The following is a 17,920-nucleotide window of genomic DNA, read 5'->3' on the forward strand; positions in this document are numbered from 1 at the left end:
TTATAGAAAAAAAGTATTTATACATTATTCCATTCAAGATTTAACTGGCATTGAGTGTCTGCAAGGTTCAACTTAATGAAAGGCAAGTCTAATACTGTGAATCATCCTCGGAGAATAAATCAAGAAATGTCTGAATAATTTGACACTTGTGCAAAATATGAATGTGCTGCATGCTTGCAAAGCTTTGTTTCAGTTGCTTCTTCAATCTCAATCCAGTCCGAACTGTAGATTTTGAGACATTTCCCAAATAAACAAATAAAAGCTGATAGGATAAACCATCTTCTTCGATGCTGATAAACACTGCCTCTGACTGATTGTTCCTTTGAACAAATCGTATTCTAACACAAAAAGGTCCCTTTTTTAAATCACTGTACAACTTTAAACCAAGCTTAACATTATTACATAAATTAAACAATATGGCTGTAGAGACAACAGGTTATAGTAGCGATAAAAAAACACTGTCCATTGATTGCCTGACCTCACAGGCAAGAACATTGCCTTGACTTTCTAATGATACGTTATGCGAGTTTCCCCAGCTTCAAAGTCGTTCCATCAGCCTTTTTGTGTTGTTGACGCAGGTAGTGCCATTCTCAGTCTCTTGAAATGTTTAAGTTGACGCTTCACATTTACTAACATCCATTTTTGTACATTCATAGGTGTCTTCAGCTGAGCTGTGAAATGTAACTGGATTGTGTGTAAACTGGTCTTCTGTATAGTGCATTTTAATCATGTTAGTAACGACATATGAGTGTACTTCAGTTCTTGTATTATTTTCTTATTTTTTTAAGCCAGGAGTTCTGATTTAGAGTACCCAAGATGGCATTATTCAGTTTTCAGTATTGCTCTGGGTCTTATAGGCTTGCTTGCGGAGGTGATTCTCGATCTCCTCGCGGAACACCAGCATGCCCAGGTGGGAATGGGACGCCTCGTTCATGGCTTTGGACTGGATGCACATGCGATACTGTTCTGGAGTCAGCTCGTCTGCACACTGCTTCTCGTGCCACAGGTGGAAGAGGCCGGATACTGGCGTACGCGTCACGATCAGGTCGCTCCGCAGGTACTTCCTGTACAAGTGGACATCTTCCACACCCCAACCTTTCACTTCCAGGTCAAAACCTCCTAGAAAATACAATTGAGGGGTAGTAAGATCTCTTGTTTATAGAATTGTCACAGTAAAAATATGTAGCAAACACACATAACAATATTTATCAGTCAACACTGCTTACCTATACTGAGGAAGTCCGAGCGGTACTGACACGTCATTCCAAAGCCAAAATCTCTCCAGAATCCAGCATCTTTCTTGTGAATCTTTACGGAATGGACACTCGTCATTGGCGAGTTGACTAATGTCAACATTGAGTAACAATTAAATAAATATACAGTACCAGTCAAAACTTTGGACACACCTACACATTCCAGGGTTTTTCTTTATTTTTACTATTTTCTACATTGTAGAATAATAGTGAAGACATAGAAATAACACATATGGAATCATGTAGTAACCAAAAAAGTGTTAAACAAATATATTTTATATTGAGATTCTTCAAATAGCCACCCTTTGCCTTGATGACAGCTATGCACACTTGGCATTCTAGCTTCATGAGGTAGTCACCTGGAATGCTTTCAATTAACAGGTGTGCCTTGTTAAAAATTAATGTGTGGAATTTCTTTCCTTCTTGATGCATTTGAGCCAATCAGTTGTGTTGTGACAAGGTAGGGGGGGTATACAGAAGATAGCCCTATTTGGTAAAAGACCAAGTCCATATTATGGCAACAACAACAACTTTAAGACATGAAGGTCAGTCAATCCGGAAAATGTCAAGAACTTTAAACGTTTCTTCAAGTGCAGTCGCAAAAACCATCAAGCACTATGATGAAACTGGCTTTCATGAGGACCGCCACAGGAAAGGAAGACCCAGAGTTACCTCTGCTGCAGAGGATAAGTTCATTAGAGTTAACTGCACCTTAGATTGCAGCCCAAATAAATGCTTCACAGAGTTCAAGTAACAGACACATCTCAACATCAACTGTTCAGAGGAGACTGCGTGAATCAGGCCTTCGTGGTCGAATTGCTGCAAAGAAACCACTACTAAAGGACAGCAATAATAAGAAGAGACTTGCTTGGGCCAAGAAACACGAGCAATGGACATTAGACCGGTGAAAATCTGTCCTTTGGTCTGATGAGTCCAAATTTGAGATTTTTGGTTCCAACCGCTGTGTCCTTGTGAGACGCAGAGTAGGTGAACAGATTATCTCTGCATGTGTGGTTCCCACCATGAAGCATGGAGGAGGAGGTGTGATGGTGTGGGTGTGCTTTGCTGGTGACACTGATTTATTTCGAATTCAAGGCACACTTAGCCAGCATGGCTACCACAGCATTCTGCAGCGATACGCCATCCCATCTTGGTATGTTCATTTGTTTTTCAACAGGACAATGACCCAAAACACACCTCCAGGCTGTGTAAGGGCTATTTGACCAAGGAGAGTGATGGAATGCTGCATCAGATGACCTGGCCTCCACAATCCCCCGACCTCAACCCAATTGAGATGGTTTGGGATGAGTTGGACCGCAGAGTGAAGGAAAAGCAGCCAGCAAGTGCTCAGCATATGTGGGAACTCCTTCAAGACTGTTGGAAAATCATTCCTCATGAAGCTGGTTGAGAGAATGCCAAGAGTGTGCAAAGCTGTCATCAAGGCAAAAGGTGGCTACTTTGAATAATCTCAAATATAAAATGTACATGATTCCATATGTGTTATTTCATAGTTTTGATGTCTTCACTATTATTCTACAATGTAGAAAATAGTACAAATAAAGAAAAACCCTTGAATGAGTAGGTGTGTCCAAACTTTTGACTGACATCTTCAGGTACTTACAAGTTGACTTTCAATGGGGGGAGCCAGCTCCAGATTCCCGTAGACTATGGCAGGATTATACAAACTGAACACCACCGGATAAAAGACTCTCTTGTCTACAAGAAGAAAACACAAAAAGGGAGGGGTTTTGCATACAGTATATTTTGGTACAAATTACATCCAAAATGCCAATAGTACACATTTAGAAAAAAGTCACACACTGCCTGCATTAAGTACTCATAATTTGAAGTTAGGAAACATGAATGTGTAGGCTACAATGTTTTGGTAGAAGGCACCTACTTGGATGGGTGTGAAGACGGCAGGTGTTGAGATAGTCCAGTGTGAAGTAGATATCCACATCACAGAAGAACATCAACACGTCACCCTTCTTCCAGGCATGGGCACCGATGTCCAGACCCCTGCCCCTGGAAAACTCCTCATCCACTGGGATAAGTGTGTAGTTGGAAAAGCTTGCCTCCCTACAAACCAACAATGCCATTTTAATAGAGGTGTTGTTTGAGCCCGAAACTCCCTTTTCTATAGAGCCAGCGGTAACAACCAGTCACACTCAACCAAGCAACTCAAAACATTGGGTAGATTCCTTCCTTTAGACGTCTTGACTAGAAAATAACATATGGACAAGTGAGAAATGTACAGCAGTAAAATCCCAGAAATCCTTTCTTTCATATTAAAAGACAAAACAAACCTGGACATTTTTTCCAAATAAGACTTCACCTCTTGTAAGCCCTCTTGTCCAAAGTAGACCACTGTAAGATGCACTCGCCTATCGTGTTCTATGCAAACTTCCCTGCAAACAAAAAAAGTGTTAAATCAATCTTCACAAATACTCGGCGTAGGCTGCATATTGCCCTTTTCACATGACTCACCACCACTGACCTGAAGTTGTGTAGGAACTGTGAGAATGCCTCTGTTCTGCCTGCCAATGGTACAATGATATTGATGATGACTCCGGACGTTTCTACTGACGTGCTCCTGACTTTCATTAAAGGACCAAAAGGACGGAAAAGAGTGACATGGCGGAAGTTGTCGGAGTCCGCTTTTGCAAAGAAGAGCTCGTAGAGTGTGCCTTTGTCCCGTTCTGTTCTGTATAGCCCTGCCCACATAAAGGGTAAACATCAGTTTTGTCAAACATAGGGAACAAATATTGTTAAACTTTACAGGCTAGATTACATAATTTTTTGCAGGCATTAAACAAGCAGATAGTGATCTGCATCAGGGGTTCCCATGCTGGCCCTCAGCCCCTCCACATACACTGAGTGTACAAAACATTAGGAACACCTTCCTAATATTGAGTTGCACCCCCTTTTGCCCTCAGAACAGCCTCAATTCGTTGGGGCATGGATGCTACAAGGTGTCGAAAGCGTTCCATAGAGAAGCTGGCCCATGTTGACACCAATGCTTCCCACAGTTGTGTCAAGTTGGCTGGATGTCCTTTGGGTGGTGGATCATTCTTGATACACACGGGAAACCGTTGAGCTTGAAAAACCCAGCAGCGTTGCAGTTCTTGACACACTCAAACCGGTGTGCCTGGCACCTACTACCATACCCCGTTCAAAGGCACTTACATTTTTTGTCTTGCCCATTCACCCTCTGAATGGCACACATACACAATCCATGTCTCAATTGTCTCAAGGCTTAAAAATCCTTCTTTAACCTGTCTCCTCCCCTTCATCTACACTGATTGAAGTGGATTTAACAAGTGACATCAATAAGGGATCCTAGCTTTCACCTGATCAGTCTGTCATAGAAAGAGCAGGTGTTCCTAATGTTTTGTACACTCAGTGTATTTGGCAGCACTAGCACATCTGATTCAATTGGTCAATTTATCATCAGACCCATAATTAAATCAGCCATGCTAGTAGTGGAATAAATCATATGTGGAGTGGCTGGGGGGGGGCCCGAGGATCAAGTTGAGAACCACTGTTATACATTACCCCAGTATAGCGCTCTTACCCTCAGTAAAGTGGCTCTCGGTGTAGGTCTGCCTCTGCATGGGCACATCATCCTCCTGGCCATCCTCCTCGTCAGGGTTGTTTATGACGTCCAGGGCTGCCTCAATGACCTCCACCAGCTCATCCCTGCGGTCCTTCCGCACAGGCTTCTCCTCTGGGTGCCTGGTCAGCCCCATCTCCAGCTGATACACCTTACTAGAGGTGAAGCTCTCGAAGGGGACCAGGGCGTACTCGCTGGGCAGCCGTGCTCCAGTGTTCACCTCGGCTTTGTCGATCTGGGAGTGGAGGAACTCAAGGAGATCCCCAGGCTCCTGGTCCTTGGTCTCAACCAGCCCCTGGACCCCGGGACCTTCCTTTCTGTCCTGGAGGACCTTGAGCTTCTCACTCATCTCCTGGAGCTCCTGCTTGAGCTGGGCAATCTGCCGCTTGAGGCTGACGGCGCGGCTTAGGTGCCGCTCCTCCTGCTCTTGCAGCAGTGCCTGGTAGTACTCCTTTCCATGGGACTCCCCTCCCAGGCCAGGCAGGACCAGGCTGACATCAGCTGGGGGAGTGCACTCCAGCAGGTAAGCAAAGAGGAGGAGGACCAGCAGCAGGAAGAGCCCCAGGAGCATCCAGCGCATCCGGCCCTGCAGCGGCAAGCTTCGCCTGGGCATCACACTCGCATGCGGTCTATGGGCGACAAGTCTGCATTTCCCTTCACGTCAGGTAAATCTACTTTAAGATGGACAGAATTAGGTCCAATGCATATTCTAGGATTGTTAAAAAGTTCCCTTTAATTAACAAGTTAGATTAACAACTCAAGTTGGACATTTGTTCGAGTGCAGCTATAAAAAGCTATTTTGTTCATTCATGTCACATCATTCAGATAAAGTCAGGAACACTTCTGGTGTGTCTTGTTTGATGGGGAGTTACATTGTGAGTGGAATCCATTTTCATATCTTCCATCAGTGTGTATTTAGAACCTTTAGAAGAAAATGCAAATCAGTCATCAATATGCTGACAAAAAATTATTCAAGAAAATAAATGCTGGTCCAATAAATGCAATGTTGACCTAGCTATGATTTCAAGAGGAACTTGAGTTTCATGATGTTTTACTAGGTACTACGAGCTAACTAGAATATACTTTCTTCTGAACCACTTTCCCTCAATGTGATTTTTATTTAAGACTCAATCTCAGGGCTTTGTCATACAAAGCAGCAATGTCTACTACTATTCTGCTAGCAGGACTAACGATGACGTCACTTTCTTATGGTAACCTTCAAAATAAAAGCCTGCATTTCAAAACATTGCAAGGTGGATAACTAATTCAAAAGAGATTACATTTTAATCAATTATGACTTTTCTTGTGCTTATAAGCAAATGCAAGAAGGAATTTATGGAGGAAAAAAATAGATATTTAAAAAAAAACATTTTAAGACCACTATTGAAAAATACAATGTTCAGACTGGTATGTTGAGAATATTGGATTATAGTGAACAAACTATTATTTGTGCAGATGTAAAAGTGGGGTTGGGAGTGCTCAGTAGGGTCTGAAGAATCTACAATGCCTTCAGAAATTATTCACACTCCTTGACTTTCTCCACATTTTGTTGTGTTACAGCTTGAATTTAAAATGTATTTAATTGAGATGTGTTGAGATGTGTTGTCACTGTGTACACAATACCCCATAATGTCAAAGTGGAATTATGCTTTTCGACATTTTTACAAATTAATAAAAAATGAAAAGCTGAAATGTCTTGGGTCAATACGTTTTCAAACCCTTTGATATGGTAAGCCTAAATAAGTTCAGGAGTAAAAATATGCTTAACAAGTCACATAATAAGTTGCATGGACTCACTCTGTGTGCAATAATGGTGTTTAACATAATGTTTTTATTACAACCTCATCTCTATACCCCACACATACAATTATCTAATGTCCCTCAGTCGAGCAGTGAATTTCAAACACAGATTCATCCACAAAGACCCAGGAGGTTTTCCAATGCCTCGCAAAGAAGGGCACCTATTGGTTGATGTGTAAAAATTAAAAAACAGACATTGAATATCCCTTTGAGCATGGTGAAGTTTTTAATTACACTTTGGATGGTGTATCAATACACCCAGTCACTACAAAGATACAGGTGTCCTTCCTAACTCAGTTGCCAGAGAGGAAGGAAACCGCTCAGGGATTTCACCATGAGGCCAGTGGTGACTTTAAAACAGTTGCAGAGTTTAATGGCTGTGATAGGAGAAAACTGAGGATGAATCAACAACATTGTAGTTACTCCACAATACTAACCTAATTGACAGAGAGAAAAGAAGGAAGCTTGTACAGAATAAAAAAATATTCCAAAACATGTATCCTGTTTCCAACAAGGCACTAAAGTCATACTGCAAAAAATGTGTCAAAGCAATTTACTTTTAGTCATTAATACAAATGTTATGTTTGGGGCAAATCCAATACAACACATTACGAAGTACCACTCTCATATTTGCAAGCATAGTGGTGGCTGCATCATGTTATTGGTATGCTTGTAATCGTTAAAGACTGGGGAGTTTTTCAGGATAAAAAAGAAACGGAATGGAGTTAACACAGGCAAAATCCAAGAGGAAAACCTGGTTCAGTCTGCTTTCCACCAGACACTGGGAGATTAATTCACCTTTCAGCAGGACAATAACCTAAAACACAAGGCCAAATACACACTGGAGTTGTTTACCAAGAAGACTGTGTGAATGTTTCTGAGTGGCCGAGTTACAGTTTTGACTTAAATCTGCTTGAAAATCTATGGCAAGACTTGAAAATGGTTGTCTAGCAATGATCAACAACCAATTTGACAGAGCTTGACGAATTTTGAAAATAATAATGTTGCACAATCCAGGAGTGGAAAGATCTTAGATACTTAACCAGAAAGACTCACAGCTGTAATCGCTGCCAAAGGTGATTCTAACATGTATTGACTCTGGGTTGAATACTTATCTAATCAATATATATTAGTGGGTTTTTTTTCATGTTTTTTTTTTTTACAAGTGTTAGAATTTTTCCACTTTGACATTACAGAGTATTTTGTGTAGAAAATTACAATTAAATCCCATTTTGTAAAACAACATAATGTGGTAAAAATCAAGGGGTGTGAATACTTTATGGTGTTATTTCATGAGGGCACTGAATAATACAGAGTATTGCTGACCTTTTACTACACCCATTCCATAGGCCACAACACAAATCACTGTATTTGAATTATATATTGGCTTATATTTAAAAAAAATATATATATATTTTAACATTTTAACATTTTAGTCATTTAGTGACGTCATCATTCTTTGTGCTGACGTAAAAGTGGTGTTGGGAGTACTTTTTAGCTTACCCTGTTCGCTTCCATTGTGTAATAAAATGCCATTCCATTCTACCGACTTCCATGCACACTTGCCTTGGCCTAACTGAGCTGCCAAGTACTGATTATAAGTAGGTGATTAGTTGAGAAGCCAACTGCTTCAAAGACACAATGAAAACAATGATGGACTGGCATACTTCTTAACAACCTAAATTAACCTAATGCTGATTGCTGGCTGCATCTAGGCTTTATACATTTAAATCAGCCCAAGGCCAGCCTTAACATGTGCCAGAAATTGCATCAGAAAAATTGCTTGGCCTGACAAATAAAATATTTAGCCTCTAGGACTTGGGTTTTGGACTGAAAGTCACAGGAATCTGTGTTCTGGTTTTTGGCGATTGTGTGAACATTTTCTTTGCCTCCTCATAAAATATGTGCTCACTAGGAAATGCCTAAATTCATGGATAATAAATAATAATAATATGCCATTTAGCAGACGCTTTTATCCAAAGCGACTTACAGTCATGATCGTATAGCCCATCTCTCCAATTGTCATTTGTAAGAAAATACAAGTTATTATTACTTTGCCTTTGTCTTATTAGAAGTCCTGTCTTATTTAAAGCAGCAATCAGAAGTAGAAACACTTGTTTCAGTAAAAAGCTGAGGGATGGGGCTGGAGAAATGTACCACTCTCAAATCCATAGACAGAGCTATGGATACAAGGACTGACCATCCATGATATCACATTTATAGTTTTAACCATGTTTTGCAGCTATATATTGTTTGTTTACATTTACTTTTTTTACAAAAATTTGAGTAAAACAAACTTTTATTTTGGGATCTGATTAGGTATGACAGTTGAAATAAGCTCATAAGGCATTCATCAGTTGCATTCTTTAAGAATCAATGGGTACATATCATTCACTTATAAGTCAAAAAATGGATGTAGCAACTGCTGATTGACCCTTTAAATGATAAGGGCAATTCCATGTGAGCGTGGACTGAAGATATATTTGGTATCTCAGATTGTTCAGGTAATTCTCACATATAAACTTCATCAGGAGGAAGGATGTTTGACATGCTTTTTACATTTCTATCACAAACAATTTTTGAGAAGATGAGTGGACATTTTAGGCTCTTTTTTGACCTAAAAACACCTCCTGTCAGACCCTATGATCCGTGAACCGTGTAAGATTTAGATTAATGGTATAATTCCAAACAGTTTGTGTTATCAGGTAATTCACTTGGAGAAGGTGTCACCACACCCAATGATGGTGAGGAATCACGTTTGGTATGACAGGAACTATCAAAGCAATTAACATACAAGTAGAACATGCTAATGATCAGAACGGTTCTTCAGGTTGGGGCATAGATCAAACAGGTAGACCTAATGCTGGACCCAGAGTTAGGAACATGGCTACACTGCAGCAAAAGATTTCGATAACTAACCCAAGATAGACCACAGCCTGTTGTTTCCAATGGGAACAAGTGAGTCATAGTGGGCAGAACAAGCAAGGTGGTGGGCAGAGCCAAGCACGAGCTAGTGAGATTCTATTGGTGCGTTCTAACATATATTTGCATATTTCCATTAGGGAATGCCTACTCTGTGAAGTGCGCGTGTGCAATAACTCAATTCGTCTTTGCGCTCCTTCTGAACAATGCAATTTTTTTTAAACTTTGGCAAAGAGTTAAGTCTACAAAACTTTGTCCACTCTGTTCGTAACATATTCTAGTTTTGGGAACAGAGAACTTTATTGAGATCAAATGTTTCATCGATGAGAAAATTTGCAGAATGACGGCCAAAATCCATCTCGTTCCATCTTCTCCCACTGCCGGCCACTGGGCTTCCTCTCACTACCATATTTGGTAGTGAGTGGAAACCCCAAGCGGATGCTTCACATTTATACATCCAGTGAAATATCTGTCTCATTGTTCTATCTGTGCTGCTACATCAGCACTCCATATTATTCAGTGCCCCATGAAATGACACCATATATAGACTCTACTGAGTACTCCCAACCCCACATTTACATCGGCACAAATATTTGTTTTTTTTACTATAAGCCAATATGTATTTCATATACAGTGAATTGCATTGCAGTGAATGGAGTGGGTGGAGTAAGGAGTCACCAGCGCACTGTATTAAACCTGTTGCCCAGCACAATAGACCAATTTTAAGTTTTGTAGACGATTGAGTAATTCCAATGACATATATTTGTATTTAATTAAAAGTGTATTTCTTTACATAACAATTAATAACACTACACAATAGCTTTCAACATACCAGTATTGGTGTAAACTTTCTAAAGAAATGTTGATATAAATATTACAATATTAAAAGTACGTCAAATTATCAAAATTTATTTTTTCAAAGGTGGTTGCAATGCTGTGAAAAACAGTTGTATTGCACTAGAGTGCAAAAAAGAAATCGACTTTCCCAAACTTTAGGATGTCTTTGTAGTGGGACTATTATTTTGAAAAATAATTCCGCGATCGTGTTGCCAGCATAATATCCTGCTGCCAGGAAAACGGTAATGCAATGTCTGCTTATGTAACTGCTACCTCTAGGAAGATAGCTAGCTAACAAACTACACAACAATGTTAGCCGAGCCTATGAGCTTGTGGCTAGGTAGCTAACAACCAAACTACAAAGGGAACCAGAGTTGGCTAGCTGGGAAGCTAGCTAACGCCTACTAGATACGTGTAAACAACGGCTTGCTTTGAGCTGGTACAGTGGCATTGTTGTGTAGCTAGTTATATAATCAACAAATATTTGCTTCGAAAAGTAAATAAGATTTTTTGCAAACACTTACTCATATAGTCAGACCTCCTTGCAAGGAATAAAAAGCAGTAACATCAAAAGGGATGCTAAACAACGCCACGGAGCAAAGTGGACTGATCGAAAAAACGATACTTCCGGGCGTCCAAGGCGTTTCTGTAGCTACTTCAAAATAAAAGTTCATACATTTGCAGAGCGGAATAGGCGAAATCTTCATAAACATCTAAACGTTTTAAAACACAAGTGAAAGACATGACACAACCAGCACTGAATAAAAGACAACTAAAGTTAATCAATCAATTATTAAAGTTAATTAAAAGTGTAATAAAAGCAAGTGCATTTAGATGGAGCCTTATTTCCCATTCCCTTCCAGGCCACTTTTAACATCTGAAAATACAATTATGTACATATCTACCTCAAATACCTCAAACCCCTGCACGGTGATAGGGTACTGGCACTGGTACTCCCTGTATATAGCTTCATTCTTGTGTATTTTATACCTCTTGTGTTACTATTTTTATGTTTCACTTTTTTCTATTCTGCATAGTTGGGAAATAATCATTTCACAGTAAAGTCTACACCTGTTGTATTCAGTGCATGTGACATACAATTTGATTTCGTCTGAAACAATTGTGTCCTTGTTTGTACAGTTTATAAGCTAAATCATCTCTTGGAGCATGAAAGGTGTGCATTTATCTACTCCAACAAATATAGTTGTTGCATGACGGGATGGCTATAACCTCTAGCATTGGGCAGCAAGTTCAGTATGTCAGGTCATGTTATTCTATCTAGACAATGGCTGAATGACAAAGACTGAATAACAGTGGTAAATATCCTTCATTAAATGCTTGGATAGGACTGTCATTAAAAGCTAAATCTCTTTCTGTCAGGGCAAATCAAGGAGTTCATTATGGCACAGAAACCATTTTACATCCCCTAAAATAATGTTATATTGTGCAGACCTTGAGTTACCATCATGATAATACAGTTTTGCTGCACACATGTTCTGGTTAATAATTCTTTGGCATCCCAACCATAGTCTAGGTCTAGGAAGTTCACATGGAAAGTTGAGGTTCAGGTTAGACTTGTTTGAATTGAGACTTCCCTCCCTGCCCTCCTCCAATGACAACTACTACTACATTAAACCGATCTTAAAGACTAACAGACACACACAAAATATGTTTTATTAAATAATAAGGTAATCTAATTCTGCCAAGCATGCCTTACTGAAAAAAGTCATGTTCTGCCTGTTTGAAATATAGAAGGATAATTCACAATGTGCTTCTATTATTTATAACATTATTACAGCTGATGAGAGAAAGAGAGAAGGGGAGGCTGTGAAATATAAATAGACTGCACATATTTGAACTTTTTATTGATTGCAACATAATCATGTAATAACAACATAACAATTAATAACACTAATTTGTTTTCAAAATCATAGATAATTGTTGCACAAAGATTGCCATTATGAGGAATCAAATGGCGAGCTGCAGTTTTGACATTCCCACATTTAATATTTATAGTCTCACGTCCTAACAACACAGTAGCACTCACTTTTGATACTTTTGGTGTAAAATAAAGAACATATTCAACTAAACATGGTTCTCTTATTTTCTTTGGCAAGTATACTTGGAAATGTTAAAGGGGAATGACAAAAGTGGCTTTTACATTACAAGGAACATGATCCTATCAAGTAGAAACTTTGCAGCTTTTCTGGATGAACTCAGTGTCCACTCTTTGTCCACCTTAACCTTACAGGTCTACTACATTATAGGACAGGTGATGGTACAGAAGTCCCCTTTAATTCCTTGGCTGGAAACAAGATCTTCAGAGTCGCATACTACTAATTAGAGGCTATCGTAGAAGCGGCACAGGCACTTGAAAGACATTAACATTGACATACAACCTGGTACACGGTCATGCAATGATACTTGGCCAACATGACCTTGAGGTAATGATTAACATACCGAAGAGCTGCTTGAAGCAAGGTCTATGCAATTCCAGCCATTTTGCAGCAAATGTAGTTTTTAAATCCACCAGTTTTAACTTAGAATACCCGTGCAACAGAAATGAAAGGGAACCAACTTTAGATTGTATATGTACAGTTTTTATATAAATATACACATCTACCCATTTAGGAATCGTGATTTTCTACAATAGTTTTTGCTTTTAACTATCCAGCTTGTCCACAATTTTTGCGGGTGAAGGCAAAGCCATCCAGTTTGCATAAACACTATCATTGGCATATCTTGTAAAGACTGGGTTAGTGGCATCAAGTCTGTTGAGCAGTACCGGGCTCTTCTCAGGCCAGTTCGGGTATGACATGCCTAAAAATGAGAACATATCATTTTTCTGCACTGAGTAAAGAAAAAGTAGAGTGCAGACAGTAAGGCTCTCAAAAAGAAACTCAGTTTTTCCCCTTTACATTTTTGACAGAAGTGAATTATAGACTGATGTTTGACTATGACATAGGAACATAAGGCTATCAATTTAGAATTATATGAAGAAATCACATCACAGACAATAATGGTGTCCATAGTTCCTGTACAGTTTAACTGAGAATTTACTGGATTGATTAAATACGATTAAAAGAAAAATAACACAACAATTATTGGTACATTATTGGTAATGTATGTCATGATCTCTAAAGGTTTTCCTTGGCTCATGCACCATTGATAATTGTTTTCTCAATATAAAGCAGATACAATAATTGCATCACTGTAACAGGACACATGGACACCAAGTTACTGTCTGTTCATGGTAACTATGTCACTGGCAGCCATCTTATTGCTAAATACTTTTATGAACTATCAACTGGAAGTGCTTAGTATCAGTGGGATTTGTTTGGGAATTTGTTATGACATACTTTTAGAAAGTATTGTTTATCAATGTTAGCCAAGAGTTTAATTGAAAAGCCTTACTGTTTCTCTATTCAGCATTGTAGAAACAATCTATATGCAATAATATGTAGCCTATATACACACAAACAATTCAGATAACTTAAGACAGTTTGGAATCCAAACGAAATAGATAATGATTAATTCAGCAAGGACCTGTTTCAAATGTCAAACTGTTTTTGAACAGTATTTTCCAAATTAATACAAAAAATTAGGAATGTTGGAATGTGTTTTGAAAATGTTTATGTCATTCAAAATGGATGAGTGTCCTAATAATCATATAAATATGTGGGAATGAATGTGGATTACAATATGTTAAATAAGGGAATGTTATTATAGAAATGTTTACTATTTACAGATGTGTCGTTATTTTGTTCAGGTTTCATGTACATCAGAAGCAGGTCCAAATAGTAATCATCAGACACAATATTCTCTTTTTCCACTGACTCTCATTTTCTAAGAAATGGGAGACTTTTTCAGGAAGCATGCCTAGGTCACAGTCACACACGGTCTACAGGAAGACAATCACAACATGTCAAAAAGAGAGCTTGTGTGTCCTGTCTCTAAAATCGAGTAAATGCATGGGAAATTCTACCATAAAGCTTGTTTTCAATCCATGTGGAGGGAATGGTTCGAGGGAGAGGGGCGTTATTACAGTCCACTAGGGGTGTGTCCTCTTCGGAGAGGGCGTCGTCGTAGAGCAGGGCGTCGGCTGGCGTGGATGCCGCCAGGTCCAGGTAATCCTGACAACAGGAGAGGAACACCTGATATGGCTAATCACTAACGACAGGAAGGTGGAGCATAATGCTAATACAGTCATATCCTACCATGCAGTTATGACCTAACTTAACCTCACAAATAGTTATGATCGTAGCTAACTGGCGTAAGAGGTCCAATGACAGACACTTGATAGGAAACAGAAAATATTAGAGCAATATATTTCCTACTTGTGTGTGAGATAAAAAGTACTAAAAGTACTCTGTTTCAAATCCTAAACATATCCTTCACATTTTTGCACTGTATTTGGCATCCCCTAAATTACACTATTTGGCCTCTTTACCTCAACACAAAACTAACTGCTAACTTGTAATTACAAGTTTTGCACATGTTGCCCAGGGCCATATTTTGGGGACGTTCACCAGACATTGGTTAAACATATTGTTGGACATAAGACTAATCATGTGTTGTTTACTCCATTTATAACAGTGTACTGTATATGTACTGTAACTACCAGTGAACAGTGTAACGACCACTTTAGACAGAGAAAGAGTGTTGGTTGTTTTGCTTGATCCTACCCGGTTTTTCACCATCATCTTCTCCAGTTCTTTGCTGATGTCTGAAAATATGGGCCTTTTGTCTGACTCCTGTTTCCAGCATCGAAGCATAAGATTATACCTGCAGAAACACATTCATACACCACCTTATGGTCAGAAGCAAATAATTAACTAAAGGGATGGTTTACCTACAATTTACAATAGATCACTACAACATCAGAATAAATAGGGGTGGATTTGCTGCTGGTTTGTCAAGTCATGGATGTCATTACCATCAGTGTGTAATAGAGTTACAGTGAGTTTTACTGTGGGTACAATGAAGCTGGGGTAAAGTAAAGTGGCACACATACATTTCCTCAGTGCAGTTCTCTGGTTTCTCCATCCTGTAGCCAGTCTTGAGGAGGTTAAAGAGGCGTTCAGGGGCGATGCCTGGGTACGGGTTTCCGCCCAGTGTCACAATCTCCCACAACAGCACACCAAAGGACCAGCTGGCAGGAGACAGAGAAGAACACCACATGAATAGCACCACCTAATGCATGGATGAAATAGTGATTCTGATGTTTGCTGTATGGTTTATCCGAGTGCAATTGAGTAGGTTGGTTTTTGATCATGCAAACATTGTTGGTTATGGATATGGACATATGTATAACAGATGTTTTAAGTTGATTGTGCAAGGTACTCACACGTCACTTTGTGTTGTGTAAATGTGATCAAACAAGGACTCTATTGCCATCCATTTAACTGGGATTCGACCCTGAAAAAAGGAGACAAAAAAGAAGAAAATGGAAATTGTGATGTCAGTTCTGTTAAAGAAATGTTTGGTCACACTTTATCTGGATAGTCTGGATTATCCATCTGTAGATGTTCTACAGATGGTCATACTATCAAAAACTATCTGTTGATAAGCAACTGCTTTCTAAGGTTACGGTTCGGGTTAGGGTTAGGTTTAGAATAAGGGTTAGGGAAAGGGTTAAGTTTAGGGTTAGGATAAGGGTTAAGGTTAGGGTTAGAGCTAGGGTTAGGGTTAGTAGATAGTTAGTTGAAATGTCACTGATAGTCTGTAGATAGTCTGTAGAGCATGGGTTCCCAAACGTTTTTGGTCCGTGACCCCATTTTGATATCCAAAAATGTTTGCGACCCCATCATGTAAAACAAAGTGATGTAATCAACGGCCAATGTTTAACAGAAACCACTCTGTTTATTACAACCACATCTAGCGGCTACCGGAGGTTACTGACGTAACCCCGGTTCTATGAACCAAGCGCAATTTTGTAACATTTATTTAAGTTTCTCTTGCGACCCATTTTCAAATGTCACGACCCCTAGTTTGGGAAACACTGCTGTAGAGCATCTACAGATGGAGTATCCAAATAAAGTGTTAACAAAATTATAATAGATTAAAAAATAATTGAGACAATTTCGAAAAAACTATATAATTGAGAGAAACTATTTTAAAAAGTACTTGTGTACTTGACATTTGGGATCTGTAGCTCAGCTGGTAGAGCACGGCGCTTGTAACGCCAAGGTAGTGGGTTCAATCCCCGGGACCACCCATACACAAAAATGTATGCACGCATGACTGTAAGTCGCTTTGGATAAAAGCGTCTGCTAAATGGCATATTATTATTATTATTATCCCTACCTTGCTCCTCTTCACATAAGAGTCTTCCTCATACACATCCCGGGACAAACCAAAGTCAGAAATCTTCATCTTACGCCCCTCTGCAACTAGGACATTTCTTGCAGCGAGGTCCCTGTGAACAAGCTATTGGAAGACATTAGTCAATACAAGCTTCTTACAGCCACTCAAGCTCATCTCCTTTCTTTACAAAACACTGAGTCACATTGACCTTGAGCTAGGTTTAGCATGGCATTCATACTACAGGTGAATCCTAACTTCCAGTTCAGTCCCATTTTCACTGAGTCATGCATTGATGTCAACTGGAGACTAATTGAACATTTGACTTAAGTGGAAGTGAGGATTCGCCCAATAGTGAATATTTTGAAAGTAATTGCTATACAGGCACCTTCATTTCAGCCAGGTACTGCATACCCCTGGAGATCTGCCAGGCGAAGGAGATCAGGTCGCCCATGGTGAGTGCCCTCTCATCTGGGTTCTCCAGGTAGCTCGAGTTGCGGTTGGCATCGTTGCCCGACATGTAGCTGGGTCCTACCTTTCGGCTCTCACGCAGGAAGTTGCGCAGTGACCCATATTTGGCATATTCTACAATCAGGTACATTGGACCTAGATGGAGAGACACACCACTTTAGAACACACACTTGGCCCGACAGTGTCTGGGTGTTTTGAATGAAAGATGCATCAGAAATGTACCAGGTATAACACCAGAAGGTTAAGCATTGCAAGGACATCATGTTTTCATTAATAACTGGGTCCACAATTTATTGTACAACAACCTCATGATGACTTTGAGTATAATTTGATCAGACTGGGCCTCTGAAGGCATTATTCTCATGTCACACACATCTCCATTGGTGAAGGTACAGTCAGTCAACAACATTGATACCCTCCAATGGTGGATTAGGGTTAGTAGGTAGTTATTTGAAATGTTACTGATAGTCTATAGATAGTCTATAGAACAGGGGTTCCTAAACCTTTTTGGTCCGTGACCCCAGAATGGCTCAGAGTGGTTGGGTATGAAGCCTTACCATCCTGGCTGCAAGCTCCGAACATCTTGATGACGTGTGGATGGTTGACTTGCTTCAGTAAGGTGAATTCTGACAGGAGGTCACGCAGTTCACTATGTGAGGCGTGGTCTGTTGCAAAATAAAAGAGGGAATCATGAAATACTTTCATAAAATACTTCACCTTA

The 17,920-nt window shown here is 39.6% G+C and overlaps 2 protein-coding genes across 4 annotated transcripts in view; both read right to left on the reverse strand.

The window, feature by feature from the left end:
* On the reverse strand, positions 1–11,051 carry LOC121568834 (chondroitin sulfate N-acetylgalactosaminyltransferase 2). 2 transcript variants are annotated; one of them, XM_041879289.2, is made up of 8 exons: positions 10,950–11,051; positions 4,828–5,540; positions 3,751–3,967; positions 3,560–3,661; positions 3,154–3,332; positions 2,875–2,969; positions 1,227–1,308; positions 1–1,119 (listed from the first exon to the last, which is right to left on the reverse strand). In XM_041879289.2, exons 2-8 carry the CDS (start codon positions 5,477–5,479, stop codon positions 827–829), a joined length of 1,620 nt encoding a protein of 539 aa, XP_041735223.1. In that variant the 5' UTR covers positions 5,480–5,540; positions 10,950–11,051; the 3' UTR covers positions 1–826. The 2 variants fall into 2 exon arrangements, with proteins under 2 accessions (XP_041735223.1, XP_041735215.1); XM_041879281.2 differs by having other exon boundaries at positions 4,828–5,788.
* Positions 11,052–12,273: 1,222 nt separating this feature from the next.
* LOC121568845 (proto-oncogene tyrosine-protein kinase receptor Ret) overlaps positions 12,274–17,920 on the reverse strand; it is a 29,839-nt gene continuing 24,192 nt past the window's right edge. The window contains exons 13-20 of one of the 2 annotated variants that reach the window (XM_041879301.2): positions 17,757–17,864; positions 17,117–17,334; positions 16,732–16,854; positions 15,773–15,843; positions 15,440–15,577; positions 15,111–15,210; positions 14,411–14,558; positions 12,274–13,245 (exon numbers count right to left, since the gene is read on the reverse strand). In XM_041879301.2, the coding sequence (XP_041735235.2) occupies positions 13,088–13,245; positions 14,411–14,558; positions 15,111–15,210; positions 15,440–15,577; positions 15,773–15,843; positions 16,732–16,854; positions 17,117–17,334; positions 17,757–17,864 (1,064 nt within the window). In that variant the 3' untranslated portion in view covers positions 12,274–13,087. Of the gene's footprint in view, positions 13,246–13,750; positions 14,559–15,110; positions 15,211–15,439; positions 15,578–15,772; positions 15,844–16,731; positions 16,855–17,116; positions 17,335–17,756; positions 17,865–17,920 lie in introns of those variants that run through there. The other variant, XM_041879310.2, reaches the window with a different exon arrangement.

This window comes from Coregonus clupeaformis, chromosome 1 (assembly GCF_020615455.1).
Source record: "Coregonus clupeaformis isolate EN_2021a chromosome 1, ASM2061545v1, whole genome shotgun sequence".
Lineage (NCBI taxonomy): Eukaryota > Metazoa > Chordata > Actinopteri > Salmoniformes > Salmonidae > Coregonus > Coregonus clupeaformis.